The 14,309-nt window shown below is 38.6% G+C and overlaps 1 protein-coding gene across 2 annotated transcripts; it reads right to left on the bottom strand.

Annotated features, from left to right (window-relative positions):
- Window positions 1-1,004: 1,004 nt before the first annotated feature.
- Window positions 1,005-12,890, bottom strand: slc1a3a (solute carrier family 1 member 3a). 2 transcript variants are annotated; one of them, XM_030144277.1, is made up of 11 exons: window positions 12,756-12,890; window positions 12,221-12,279; window positions 11,928-12,135; window positions 10,849-10,986; window positions 5,572-5,776; window positions 5,207-5,249; window positions 4,570-4,838; window positions 4,252-4,485; window positions 3,842-4,036; window positions 3,193-3,327; window positions 1,005-2,750 (listed from the first exon to the last, which is right to left on the bottom strand). In XM_030144277.1, the coding sequence occupies exons 3-11, from the start codon at window positions 12,109-12,111 to the stop codon at window positions 2,543-2,545; spliced, it is 1,611 nt and encodes a 536-aa protein (XP_030000137.1). In that variant the 5' UTR covers window positions 12,112-12,135; window positions 12,221-12,279; window positions 12,756-12,890; the 3' UTR covers window positions 1,005-2,542. The 2 variants fall into 2 exon arrangements, with proteins under 2 accessions (XP_030000137.1, XP_030000138.1); XM_030144278.1 differs by having other exon boundaries at window positions 11,928-12,132.
- Between the last annotated feature and the right edge of the window lie 1,419 nt (window positions 12,891-14,309).

Below are 14,309 nucleotides of genomic sequence, written 5' to 3'. Positions count from 1 at the left end.
TGTCTTCTGGGCTGATGTCATATAAAATAGATAGTTTATATCAATATAATAATATAAGAAGAAAAAGAAGAAAGGCCCTAGCAAAATTTCAAAGCAGATATGCACAAACTTCATCTAGAATCTTAATTTAATTAATTTAATATTTGGGGGGCATGGGGGCTGCTGGACTGACTGCCAGGTGCACATAATTTTGTCACACTGTTGCCTAATGTTGGTGCGTATTTTTAATCACAATCTTCAGATCCAGTGGAAAAGAGTCCTGTAAAGTGTGTGTGTGTGTGTGTGTGTGGATGTGTGTGGGTGTGTGTGTGTGGGGGGGGTACATCTCAATTATTTTTTCTTCAGACATTCCAAAAATGTTCACACGAGAGTATACAAACCATTTGCGCCTCCCTTTGAGACTTGTTAAATATAGACGCAGTTTGTATGGGCAAAATTGCTTTTGTGTTTGATAAATCACTTTGCGTTTGCTAAATTAGTAAATTTGCAATTTCTCCTCCCAGCACAGGCACAATTGCATGTAAACGTCCCATATTGCAAATTCATTGCAGCAAACGTACTAACTGGATGCAGACATGCTTTTTTGCACCTTTGAAAGATGTAACCCTTAGTGTGCACTGTTAGTAAATCAGTTTGAACACTTTTTTTGCCTGTGCAATGAGTTTGCACACATTTTAATACACTCAAACATTTTGTACCTTTAGCCCTTTGTCTTTTGCACCCTCGTGATTAAATCATAAATGAATGAATACACAATCATAGATTTCATTGTTTTTTATTATTTTAAAAAAATCATGCAAGATAAAACTACAATTATCATCAGACCTTTGTGTGTTTGTGTGCATGTGCTCATTTGAATTAATAATAGGAGTCAAAAGAGACATCAGCAACTGTAAACAGAGGAAATATAAAGTTTCCTCACATGTTTAACGGAAAAACATTTGGTCCTTTAAACCAGCCAGTTTTGCATTTGTGAAAGAACTGAAGGATTAGTAGGATTTTTGATAGAAGCATGGTTACAGCATCTTTACATTAGTAATCCTCAAGTAACCTTTGACAGATTAAAGCTACAATTAATATACAAATTTATCTACATTTCTCTATACATGTACAGTATATTCAGACAAATCTTCTATACAAGGCCTCTTACTGTATATTTAAATGTTACACGTTGTATGTATAATGAATTCAAATGCAAAACAGCACAACCTCAAGCTACAAAAGAAAAAGGATGTAAAGGAAGTCAGATCTGTTATTTTACAACATGCATTTGAAGTACATCATATGAAATGAGCATTAGATTTCATTAACCGGAAAAAACGCTATCAAAATTTTAAACATACATATCAAAACTACTTTCATTTTTTAAAATTTAATACAAAACATATTCTACACTGAATGTTGCAACTAAAAAATGAAAAAAGTCTTTGTGGGCCATATTAGAGTTATGGGTTAGCCTCAAAAGGCAAGCTGATCTGTACAGATATGTACGTAAATCATTACTGTGTGGTAATTAATGATTTTTGGGATATGGTTTGGTATCAAGGAGCATCTGGATGATTTGGTGATTTTTGTTTTGGTAAGAATTGAACTGTCTAAAATCCTCATTTCATGACTGACCAGATTCTCGTGAATTTCATTGCTGAAAACATGACTGGATGATTTTGGTTTATCAGCCTTAATGATTGTAGCCACTGGTTTGGGATTTATGCTAAATATTTCACAAATAAACAAGAATTGTAGAGCAGGTGCAATGGCATTTGCCAAAGCTCTGTGCCAATAGTACTGGTTTGAACAGTTAGGATTTTAAAAAAAAGCATACGCATTATTCAGTTTCTACCTGTACAAAAACAAAAAAGCACAGAGAATAAAGCCTCATCTGTCTGTACAGATGTTTGCACTGTAAATTAAAAGCCCTTGTTCCCTAAAGTGGTCAACCTGGTAAACTCAGCATATGTGCATGATATCCAACCATTTTGGCATCTGTGTACAATTTTTTGTCTTTTTGCAGTTTCTTCATTGCGAAAACAAGTCATATTTTACACTGAAGCAAAATAAAAGCAACAGCTTTAAAGCCAGCAGTGTTTGTACAAGACAGTAAAACTCACAGCAATACTGGCCTCTAGTGGGTGAGATTAGTCATCACAGTTCTGACAAGAGTTGGATATGGCATATAGGCCAAGGACCATCATGCTCCAGAGAAGTTCAGTTGCAATGCTAAACAGCTGCCACCCAATGGCAGATATGCGCATGTACACTAAGACGCATCAGCTCAGACCCTTGGAAAAACAATACAACAGTGAACCGTTTCAGATGTGTCTTATCAAAGAAATATTCAACCTCTTATTTAACCTAACACATTAAATAAACTCATCTTGGCTCATAATGATATTTATACTGTTGGTAGCTTCGATCATTTTAATGTGAATGTTCCAGTTTTCTCAGATTCATACAGTGGCAGGTAGCAAACAAATCAGAATATGGATCAAAGGTGCAATGTTTTCCTAAGAATGCATGTATGCACGATGACAAAGTTTCATCCCTACATCTTGGTCTCGCTGTTAGGAGGCCTCTCATTCTCATACTCATTCTCCTGACAGATGAGTTGATACGGCTTCTTGTTGGTCTCCTCCACCACTGAGTTGCCTGTCTCTGGGTCCTTGTTCTGCAGCTCATGGCGAGACAGATGCTCCACTATACCTGCACCGATAGAGTCTCCAAGGACATTGGTGGTGGTACGCAATCGGTCCCTGAGGAAAGACAGGCGGCACAAGAGGATGAGCGATATGAGATGAATGTGATACAAAACAGAAGGTATGAAATACTTAATATTTCCCCTTTGAAAATGAAATCCATGTGGGTTGCCTTAAGTAGGTGCTCATTACAAAATGGCATGTAAAAACTGGAGACATGTTTTTAATTGCCTCAGGCAGTTTCAAACCACATGAAGCACATCCAGTGCACATAAGGAAGTAAAGCTTTGCAATGGGACTGGATGCCGGCTGAATAAAAACCAGATGGATTGAGGGACATGGAATGCAGAGGGAGTGTCTCTGGAAGCTGTCTGGTAATCCTCTGGGAAGTTTACACCATGCCACTATCATCTCATCGAACCAATATTTTGAATCCTTTTGATATGATTTTTAACTTTCACATATGTTGTGTGAAGTTTCTAGTACAGTATACACTTACAAGAACCAATCAACAGCAATGATGAGTGTGATGTCATCAGTGGGAAGGCCTACAGACGTTAGTACTATCACCATGGTGACCAGTCCTGCCTGAGGGATTCCAGCTGCACCAATACTGGCTGCTGTGGCTGTGATACTGATGGAAAAAAGAGTACAACAAAAGAGAGAGAAATTTGGCTGTATTTTAATTTGTCTAGAAATTATTTACTCAAGTGTAGTTTAGTCTAATCTGTAAAAACAACTGACAGATGTGTCCTAGGATTGACCTCTTGAGTTTCTATTATTCAGCGATTGTCATTTAAATCATTCTGTTTGTTGAAATGCTATCCTCATTATTTCAAGCAGCTATACTGGTGGTTAGTTCAATAGTTCATCTGCTATTAAATTGGAACGTGTGGTTTTGTGGCTTGGAAATGTTTCATTTTGGTGTCAGTAGCATTTCTTGCTGTACAATTAAAGCCAAATGGAACATTGTTATACATATACAACACGTCTAAACTGAAATCAACTCTCAGATCAGGTAAGTTTGATTGAATATTTTTTGTCTTAAATTGCAGGAATGTTGATGTATCTGTCAAGACTAACTAATAATTATGGCATAAAAAAAATTTTATGCAGCAAAAAGTGAAAGTGCATTGTATTTTGCATACCTAATGGTGAGAATCTGTCCGAAGTTAAGGTCATAATCATTAACCTGTGCAATAAAGATGGCTGCCAGGGCTTCATACAGGGCTGTGCCATCCATGTTAATAGTGGCTCCAACAGGGAGCACGAAACGGGTCACGCGCTTGTCCACTTTGTTGTTTTCCTCCAGGCATTTAAATGTAATGGGCAATGTGGCAGAGCTAGGAGACAGAAGGGATGACATAAAGAAAAAAGTGAGAGTGAAGATGCATGTCAAATAAATTGGGATAAATGAGTTAGTTGTTGGTTTCCTTTGACTAATCAACTCAGGTCAGCAGTGTATTATAGGCTTATAGGTCAGTTGCTGCTGCATTTATCTGGTTCATGTTAGTTTGTCAGCATTTCAGTAATAGAAATGATTAGTTAGAACATGTACCTTGAGGATGTCCCCAGAGCAGTGATCAGTGCCTGCAACAGCCCTGCGATGAAGACGAAGGGGTTCTTCCTGGTGACAACAAAGTAGAGAGTTGGCAGGACAAAGATGGCGTGGATGAGCAGGCCACAAATGACTGTCACTGTGTACATGCCCAGTTGTCCACCCATGGCTGTGATGTCGTCCATTTCCACTATCTTACCGGCAATCAGGAACAGGATACCAATGGGGGCATACCTGAGGGCGATAGGTGTTCTTTAAATTGATATCTGCAAGAACCATAAAAAATGGCTTCACTCCTGCGTCCCTCTTTGCACTTACCACATGATTATGGCGACCAGTCTCATGATGGCCTCATTGAGACAGTCGAAGAAGTCCTTCAGAGGTTGCCCCTGCTCCCTCATGCTCCCAATGATAAGACCAAAGCACATGGAGAAGACCACCAGGCCAAGTGCATTTATTCCATTCACAGCACCTGGGACTGGGATCATTTCCTCTCGTGTAATCTCCTGACTTCCATTGACCGTGAAAATTGACTCATTCACAGTCAGTGTCACTTGGACAACTCTCTTGGCATACTGCGTCTTAAACTGGATTAAGCAGTGAAAGGAAAAAGGGTAGATTATATGGAAGCTGATGCACAGAAACAGTTTTTTTAATGACACCACTTATTGGCAAGTCTTATCTGCAGTTAGATAATATTAAGGCGTTCTTGAATTGTCAAAACACTTGTTCATTCTAAATATGATATCTAGATTCACTATTATAAAAGCTTAAAACAATGTGCTTCTACATAAATACTTGTGTTCTGATGATGTTGTGCAATATCAGTCTGGGAAGAACAAGACTATCATTTCAATGAATTAATTGTTTTTTTCTTCTTGGAGTCTGTTACCCATTTCTAAAAGTTTACAAATTCTCACCATGGGCTTTGTGACTGATTAAAGGCAGAACTTACCTGTTTGGTGCAGGCTTCCACAAGGTTGGGAGGAAACATGTTTCTGCAAAAAATAACACAGACACAGCATTAGTGAATGAAACAATCGCTTTTAACTGCAAATGCACATAATAAAAAACAAACTAGTGTATTTAAAACATAGTGTTCTCTATCTGACAATAAGTGGCATTTTGAGGACCTCACTGCAAATGTTGCTGAGCCTTTGTCATTTTACGTCCATGTTGATTAGTGTGATCTGTATTTGAGTTTTTGTTCACAGAGATGGTGTAGCTCACTTCTGTCACATGAATTTACAGTATATGTATCAGTGAATGTGTGTCTTGTTGTGGAAAGTCGGTAAATGTGTTTTTGTGTACAAAAAATACCTGATCAGGTCCAAGAAGGCATCAGCAGGGCTAACCTGCTCAATCTGCTGCTGTTTGGTGAACTCATCCTTAGATCCTTTTCCAGGATGGATAATGAGCACCATGACAATACCAATGAACACAGCAATGACGGTAGTGGAGGTGTAGTAGACCACTGCTCTCATACCCATCTTACCAGATGCCCGACTGTCCAGAGCAGCCATACCTGGAAAAGAAACATTGTACAAAAATATAATGTGATATTAGTTCTGAGTATCAACAGGTATTGGCATTCTATCTGCAGGCATGGCTATGTATGTATACATGGAGTAGCACATGCAACATGTATGATACTTCTACACATTTCCTGTAGAGGGGGCAGCGGTGTAGAAACAGTGCTTTAAAATGTAAAAATAAGCAAATAACATCAAATCCAATGCAACAGTGTCAAAAGAGAGCTGGAATGAAATTAGTAATAAATACACTTAGTTTACTTCTTTGTTTTCTTTTGCTTTTGTACATGGAAATCCACTCTGATGAAGTGTAGTCCTGCTGTCCCATGATCTATAGGTTGTATGAGGAACAGCCTACTGTCCCAATGAGAATAGAATTAGCTTGGGAAAAGGCGTTATAATTATAAGTGGAACACACCCATATGAATTATCTAGTCAACTATCTATGAGAACAAAGCGCAGCAAGAAACACAATCTTACATTGACCTTTACCGGGGGAAAACAATATAAACTGCACAATACCCACTGGCACATTTTATGGAGACAATATGTTCTTACTGGACAATTAAGTGTGTACAAACACTTTTAACTAAATTTAAGCTGAAACGTTACATTATGTCAGAAATAAAAGTAGCAGAAAAATGCAACAAAGAAGAATTTGTTCACACAGTGTTGAAAATTATGATGCAGAATGAGGAATAGTGGAACCAAGGCCAAAGCCCAGATTTTGCTATAGAATGTCAGAACCCAGTGTTTAAAACTGAAACAGTTCATTGTTATAAATAAATCTTTCCTTTCTTTTGCAGCCATTGCATTCCTACAAAACTGGATACTTTAAAATTATACAGAACCTAAAAAAACATCAAGATTTTTTTTTCTACCCACTGGTGAAAAAACCACAAGTCAAATTGTGGTGATGCAGAAAACACTTCTGACAAAATTGGGTCTTACGAACTACTGTTTCATAAATGTAAAATACAGTCAAATACAAAATTGTGTTTGACGTAAGCTGGAAAATAAAATGAGATAGTCACAAATAGTCCAAATAAATAGACTTATTGAGAATAATAGTTGTAAAAGAAGTACTGCCATTCACTAGAGTGGATTTGAAAACAGATCAGCTGCCTCTACAGGTGTGACAGTGGCGGTGAATTTTCAAAGTATTAAGTCCTATTATAGCCATTATTGTTATTCAGCACTGAACAAGGCAAAGCAGCTTTGTGTGATGGGAGATGTATGTACTCCTTTCATATGAGGCTCTCTGATACTGTGGTGACTGTGTGTGTGTGTGTGTGTGTGTGTGTGTGTGTGTGTGTGTGTGTGTGTGCGCGCGCGTACATGTGTGTGTGGTTTACACTCTGCCCCCTCTTTGGTCCTCTATGCTCCTCTTGTCTCAACATGCTTAGGACTTAAGCTTTCATCCACTCCTTTTTGATCCTCTTCCTCCCCTCCTCACCCTTTCCTCCTTCATTCTCCTCTCAGATTCTTCACCTCTTCTCTCTTCCACCCTTCGATCAAAACCCTATTGTTTTAATGTGCTGTTAGTCCCCTTCCCCAGGGCTTGTCCTCCTCTTCACCCCTACATCTTGCCTCCTTCACTTTTCTCGCTGATCTTATTGCAGCAATCCTCTTTCATTACCTCCCCTTTTTTCTTCCACTACCCCCCCCCCCCCCCACCTTTCTCTTGCTCTCCTCCAATGCCTTTTCTGACAGCCCTGGGAAAACTTGTTGACTTAGTCAGCCCCACATGCACACAATGATCCCCGGGCCGTTGTCCAGGCAACAACGGACGCAGCCTCACCAATTCCATCCTTTCAAAAGAACGAAAGAATCAAGATTGAAGGAGAGCTGGGAGAATGACTTTCTTTCTCATATAGGCAATGTTCATCAAACACAAAAGTAGGCCTACTTCAGGGGGAGAAAAGTTAAAGCTCAGAACGTAGCAACTGCAAGAGGTCCACCCCATGGGCAATTAACATTCAATGACTCTGTGAAAACACCGGCTGCACACTTCCTACCTGAAGGCACTTTAGTTAGAAAATCCACAGAGGAATCAGTTCATAACATTCAATATTTGAGAAGTAATTTTACTTGACTCACCAGTTATACAGAAAACTGAGCTACTTTGTTACGTGGTTTGGCATCTGAGTTACTATTCAAACACAATGTCCTGCTTGTCTACTTGAGTAAAAAATTAAGTGTTTGAAAAGTGGAAAATACCTAACAGCAACCTTTGAATTAAACAATATTTGCATCTGATTCAGAGGAAGGAGAGATTTCAGTTAATATTTGCTGAAGCGTATGTAATGTTAAAGATCCTCTAGCTACTTGTAGTTGCAGTTCTGATAACCATTAAAAAGATCTTGCATGTCCCTATTTCAGAACCTCTCCTTCTTCCTCCTACCAGTAAATCCCATCATCACGTTTAATTACTTCTTCCTTACATGTTTCTACATGCTTTGCTAGAGTCACAGTTGATCAACCATATCAAATAAAAATATATGATTCCCTTTTTCATTTCCCAACATAACTCCTTGTTGCAGACATCCCTTCTGATTCCCATTCTACATTCCCTTTTCCCTTCCAATATACTCCTCTGTAATCATCCTCCTTTCTTTGTTTTATTGGCCACATCTCGTCTTTCTGTCTAACCCCTTCTTGGCTCTATAAATGCTCTGCGGTAGACTTTTAGTTCATACAATGAATGCCTGAAGACATTTTGGATTTTGTGGAAAATATATGCTGAGTGGTTAGTTTGAAGTCTGTTCGTGAGTTTGTTTGTGAGTGAGAGAGTGAGTGAAGACTATTAAAGACAAAAAATAGGAAGATTAATTATTTTCTTGTCATGTAAAAATAGAAAGTGTTAGAATGAATATACTGCTTCCCATTTCAGTTGTGCTTTTAGCCAAGATCAGAATTAAGAAAGGAGTCTTTTCTAATTGCAACACCTTTTCACTTTCACTTCACACAGGCAGAATTCAGATTTGGGGCCATGACACTTTATTTGCACAAGTGCCTCATGTTTACAGACAAGTCATAGAATTTCACCCTACTCGAAATTCCTGCACATTTCTGACTGACTGATTAGTTAATAATAGTGTAAAGTTGCATTTTAACTCATTTACTTAATAGTGCCACAATCTATCATGTGCTAGAACTTTTGTGAAAGCAGAGAATGTTCAAGCCAAAGCAAACAAGCTGAACAAAGTCTTCTATCTGTGTCCAAATAACACAGATTAACCTACATAGTGTATTCCATTGGTTGGATCTACCACATCACTGAAAATGAAATATTATCTGACATATTGTGAGGTCCATCAATCCCCGCAAGGGACACTTCTGAATTACTTTGAAATGTTGCATGAAATACAAATACAAATACAGAAATAACCCCTTGTTAGTTTTTTAATTTTTTTATTTTTAACATGTTTTATCAGTTGCAGTCATGTAAAGTTCTGTATGTCTGATTTCCAAAAACAAAACCACCACTCTTTTGAGTTGGCCGTGTCTCAGCTATCCTCAGGATGTACGTTACTTCAAGGTTTCTTGATAATATTGAATCTAAGAAAGATAGGAGCTGTTTGCCTGAAATCCTGACAACAGAACAGCAGTCTTTGTTGGTTTCCACGTGTTAGCGGTGGTCATGTGACATGATGTCATAGGATGCTGATGTTACGGCATGCTGCAGCACAAAGTAGGTCATTATCAGGCTTTGTGTCCGCGCCATCCCTCAAACACATTGGTTGCTTCCCCTGTCAGTCATTGCTCTGTGATTGGACATTTGGCCCTGCCTTCGTGCGTTAGTCTCTGCTGACCACTGTTTTTGGAAACTCACGCATTTCGAGGAAAACAAGTCATAACTTTTCTCAGTTACCATAATGTGGGTCTTTGCCTTGAGAAGAAAACAGCCATGTGTGTCTGAACAGATTAATGAACCATTACAAAAGTGTCAAATGAAGTCATTACACCCCTGGATCAGAGCTACAGTGTCATGTGTTTGTCTGAAAGCCCTCAAAACATGTGAGAGCTGTACAAGGTACTAAATGTACGAAAACCATCTAACTTAATTAGTCTGAGTTTAAGTAACATTGGTCATATTGCATCAAGACCCTCACTCCCTGGACCAAGCATGTGATTGAGACCAAGTTGAAAGCAAACTGTATCCTCCCTATCTCTCTCTCTCTCTCTCTCTCTCTCTCTCTCTCTCTCTCATGTGTAACGTCATCCTAACCCTGGCCACTATTGGACTCAAAAACAACAAACAACAGCGGCTGAAAAAACAGCTGGCTTACTGTGTTACTAAGGAGGAATATGTAGGGCAGTTGATCAGCAAAACAATAAACAGCATTGATCCTGGCAAAACATGGAGTTCAGATTTCTGTGGACCTGCTTTCCCAGAGGTTTTACGTGATGCTGTGTTATTTATTCTAATTTCAGATGAGTAAGTAGAGAATTTAAAGATTTTGCTGAGGTGGGAACTACTTCCATAGTACCTACCATTACCAGTGAATGTAAAATAGGAATGAGACCTTTGTGAAGAATAAAGACAGAGATGTCTAGAGATGTCCAGGTTAAAGAAAAATAAGTATTTTAACAGTGTACCTTGTGTAATATTGAGATACACTGAAATACAGTTACTGCATGTGGTGACTGAGTAGTGTTTTTTTTTTTTTTTTTTTTTTTTATTTATACAAATTTAGAACAAGATAATGTCACAGACAGTAGAATTGTCAGTGAGTAAGCTTTGTGGGTTTATTTTAGCCTTCTGAGGTACCTTTGAAGCAAAAATAGCCAATGACAAGTCAACACATCTTTTCCTGCAACGGTGTTACAGCCTTGAGCAAGATTAGCAGCACAACTGGGTTGGATATGTGCTTTTAATTTGTAAATATCAGTAAACTGGTAAATTATTTTCTTCTTTTGGACTAGTCAGCGAAAAAATTTTTAGTCCTGGCAAAACTGTACAAAGAAAATAAGCCCCAGAGCCTAAAAAAAGACTAAAATTTGTGAATTAACTGGATAAATAAATAAAACCAAGTACTTTATGGTGTGTCTGATAAGGTACCTGTAATGAGACTGGAAACTAGCAGGGGTAGCACCAACATCTGCAGCATTCTCATGAGCAGCTCTCCAGGGAAAGAGAAGAACTTCACTTCACGATATGACATCTTATAGGGCCGCAGGGCAAATCCTAAGATAATACCTGCAAGGATCAGATATGCAACAATAATCAGGTTATTTCAGCTATTATGGAAATGGCCAGGCCTTGTCATTATGTGACTCCCAAATTCAATAACTGATGTTGAAATTATCACATAATTATGAATAAATGTTGAAATCATTGAAACCAAAATAACAAGTGACACCAAAAACTAATGACATCATATCATTGCTTTTGATTACAGTAAGAAAATCAGTTGTTTACTCACTACTCACTGCAAATTAATCAACAGACACACACATTGCACAAGTAGGCTAACTCGTGAAGGTGAAACCATACAATTGTTCCGTCATTACCGGGAATAGTTGTATTGTGTAACATCGTAAACACTGGCGTTTTGAAAGGAGCGGAGAACAGGAAGATTTATTTCCTTTCCTTTTTATCATGAGTTGTACCAATTGTGCAATAACTGTCACTACTGCTGTGGTCTCTATTTTTAGATCAGTGAAAAATGCACATGTCTTCACTACACTTCTGTCACTGCAGCACTAATCCTGCAACAGGCTTCCCCTGGAGTACACTGTATTCTAAATTTAACAATTCAGCTCTATCTTGGCATGGTGTAATTCTACCAGGGCTGCAGATGTGCAGGCAGTGGGTGGGCCTGGCTAACTTCCTACAAAGTAAGATTCAAAGGTTAATGGCCACAGGTCAGGGGTCAGTTAAAGGGTCAGATAGCAGCCAGTCTGCTAAGTTCATCTAAGTTCCCTCTATGTCTCACATCCGGACTGTTTGTTTCTGTTCTCTTCCTTTTTCTATCCTGTCTGTAAGGAAATGGTCACACAAGACTGATGGATGGGGGGGAGAGGAGAGGAGTATCTTTCATTAAATCTACTTTTATAACACCTATATTCTCTATCAGTTAGTATCAGTTATTAAAGTATTTAATTTAACAACTAAAATGATACAAAAATCATACTCACCGAGGATGACAGCAGCGACTGTGAAGATCACAAATGCATTTCTCATGAAACATCCTTTCACATCATCTTTTGTGATACTCTCCACTCTCTTTTTGGCCAGTAGCGAGCGAGCATGGATTCCAGCTCTGATCCGATGGAGACCACCTTGGGTCCTCTGTGGATTCTCTCCGTTGCTTTGAGTCATAACTGCTGCTGATATTCAGATCTGCTACAAACATACAAACGTGAATCAACTTCAGTGTCACTGCAGTGTGCTGTGTGTGTGAATAGTGAGAATGTGCGGCACTTCTTACCTGTTTTGGTTTCCTCCCTCTGTGACACTTTTCCTTTGGTTTATAGTTATACGTCTGATCTAGAGGGATTTATGATGCAAGAGTTAACCATCTGGTCTACGATGAGGTAAAATAACTAATATTATATGCTTGCCAAATACTTTGTCCCACCCTTCATATTCCCTGGACTGTTCTTCCAAGTATGTTCTCAGTATTGATTTAAAAAATGAATAAGAAAACCTAAATTTCTAATTAACTCAAATCCAGTAAAATCATGTAAATTCCAACATATGTAGTAGAAATACATACAAAAGTATTGTGCAGCCAACCCAAAAACGTAAAATGGAACTCATGTGTTTCAGTCCCAAGTAGAACAGCACGCAGACTTCCTATGTAATTTTAACCCACGTGTGCAGTTTTGTGTCTGACGGTTAAACACTAACAGATCATGTCTGACATACACATGCATAAGTAGAAGCACCACAACAGTTTCTTGTTAAATGTTAAAATGCATTTGTAGACATTTTAGGCTAAAAAATAGAATTTGTTTCTGTACCTGTAGACTTGAGGAATAACTTCCTTTGGAGTAATGTCTCAGTTTTTCAGGGGATGGTTGTGCTTTAAAGCTCGCTCAGTGGCAGAGGGACACGGCAGCACTTTGGTTGTGAGCTGGTCAGTGTGAGCGACCAGCAATGAGATGAAAACAGAGAGAAAAGGGAGAAGGGAGGAGAAAGGAAAGGAGGGAGCAACAGCAAGATGAGGGAATAAAAGCGCCAGTGAGAGAAAGGAGGCGGTGCATAGTAGTAGAAAAACTAGTGTTAGTCACTCTCACAGTGTGAGTCTGTGGGGAGGTGAGGCGGGGACTAAAAAAGTGAAGGAAGGTAGAGGAGGGGGCGCTTTCAGATAGAGGAGAGCTTGAGGAATAATGAGCTTTCCAAGCAGGAAAAAGAGAAAGGACCTTCTTGTTTTCTTCTGTCCCTCAGTCCTCTTTTCAAATGGTTTTTCACGCTTGATAAGTTCAGGCTGATTACAGATTCCTGTGGAGAGTCAACAGAAAAATAAGAGCTGTCCAGCCACAAAAAATATGGAAGTGGATTAGTCATTCATACATTTATTTTGGCACATCTCCAGCTGACACAGTCATCAATCAATTTTCTTTACTGCAGTTAAAATATATCTAGTGGGCATTTACACCAAGTCCACGGTTGTCTTTTCAATTTTAGTTTGTTAAGCTAAACAGAGTAGGTAAATATTTGCCAAGTGCCAGCAGGGCAACTGGGACTCTGCAACTTTGGCCATGAAAAAACAAATCTGTATAAACAGAGACAAATGTTTTATGCCTGGAGGGCTTTGGTATTTAATGAGCTACTGTACTACTGTGGAAGATAGCTACACATTAGCCATGAAAACATAAGAGCTACTTATGTTTAAGCACGGGAGACGCTGGTTTGAAAGAAAAATAGTTCAATGGAGTGTGATCCTAACACAAATAGGTTGGTTGAGTGTAGCTTTTCTCGGAGATGGCACCAAAGTTTGGCGCAATATCACTGATAAGAGTGATATGTGGGTGAAAGTGTCTGAGAAAAGTAGGGAAAAGAGTAAGTGAGGGAGGCAAAGCTGGAGGCATCCTTTCTGACTCATACCACAAGAATTCATGTTTGGCAGAGATGCTGTGAAATGGAGTCTGTACCTCAAACTGTGACCCCAGTGAAATTATATAACTTCAAACTTTGTAAACCACAACATACTACAATATTATTGACCAGTTTGGGACATTTTTAACAATAGCTGCACTCGAATTCAACAAACGTCCTCCTACACTGATTTACAAGAATTCAGTCAGACAGTTTTTGTTTGTTTTTTCAGACATACCATGTGGAGTAGTTTTTTTTTTTTTTTTTATTAATATATATATTATTTTGCCCCAACAATCTTGTTAAACAGATCTTGTTGCCATCTTGTTGACTATTTCCTCCTTTTGTGTAGCCAAAAACACTTTCATAAATGCTGGTGCCACTATTTGATAGTGGAAAATTGACACTGATTTTTTTCCAATTGTGTTTTCTGCCATTGTTATTTGAGCTACATTTAATCACTCTCTTTTTCGCAA

This window comes from Sphaeramia orbicularis, chromosome 9 (genome assembly GCF_902148855.1).
Source record: "Sphaeramia orbicularis chromosome 9, fSphaOr1.1, whole genome shotgun sequence".
NCBI classification, from domain to species: domain Eukaryota; kingdom Metazoa; phylum Chordata; class Actinopteri; order Kurtiformes; family Apogonidae; genus Sphaeramia; species Sphaeramia orbicularis.
The sequence above is the reverse complement of the archived record's forward strand: the minus strand, read 5'-3'. Positions and strand labels throughout refer to the sequence as shown.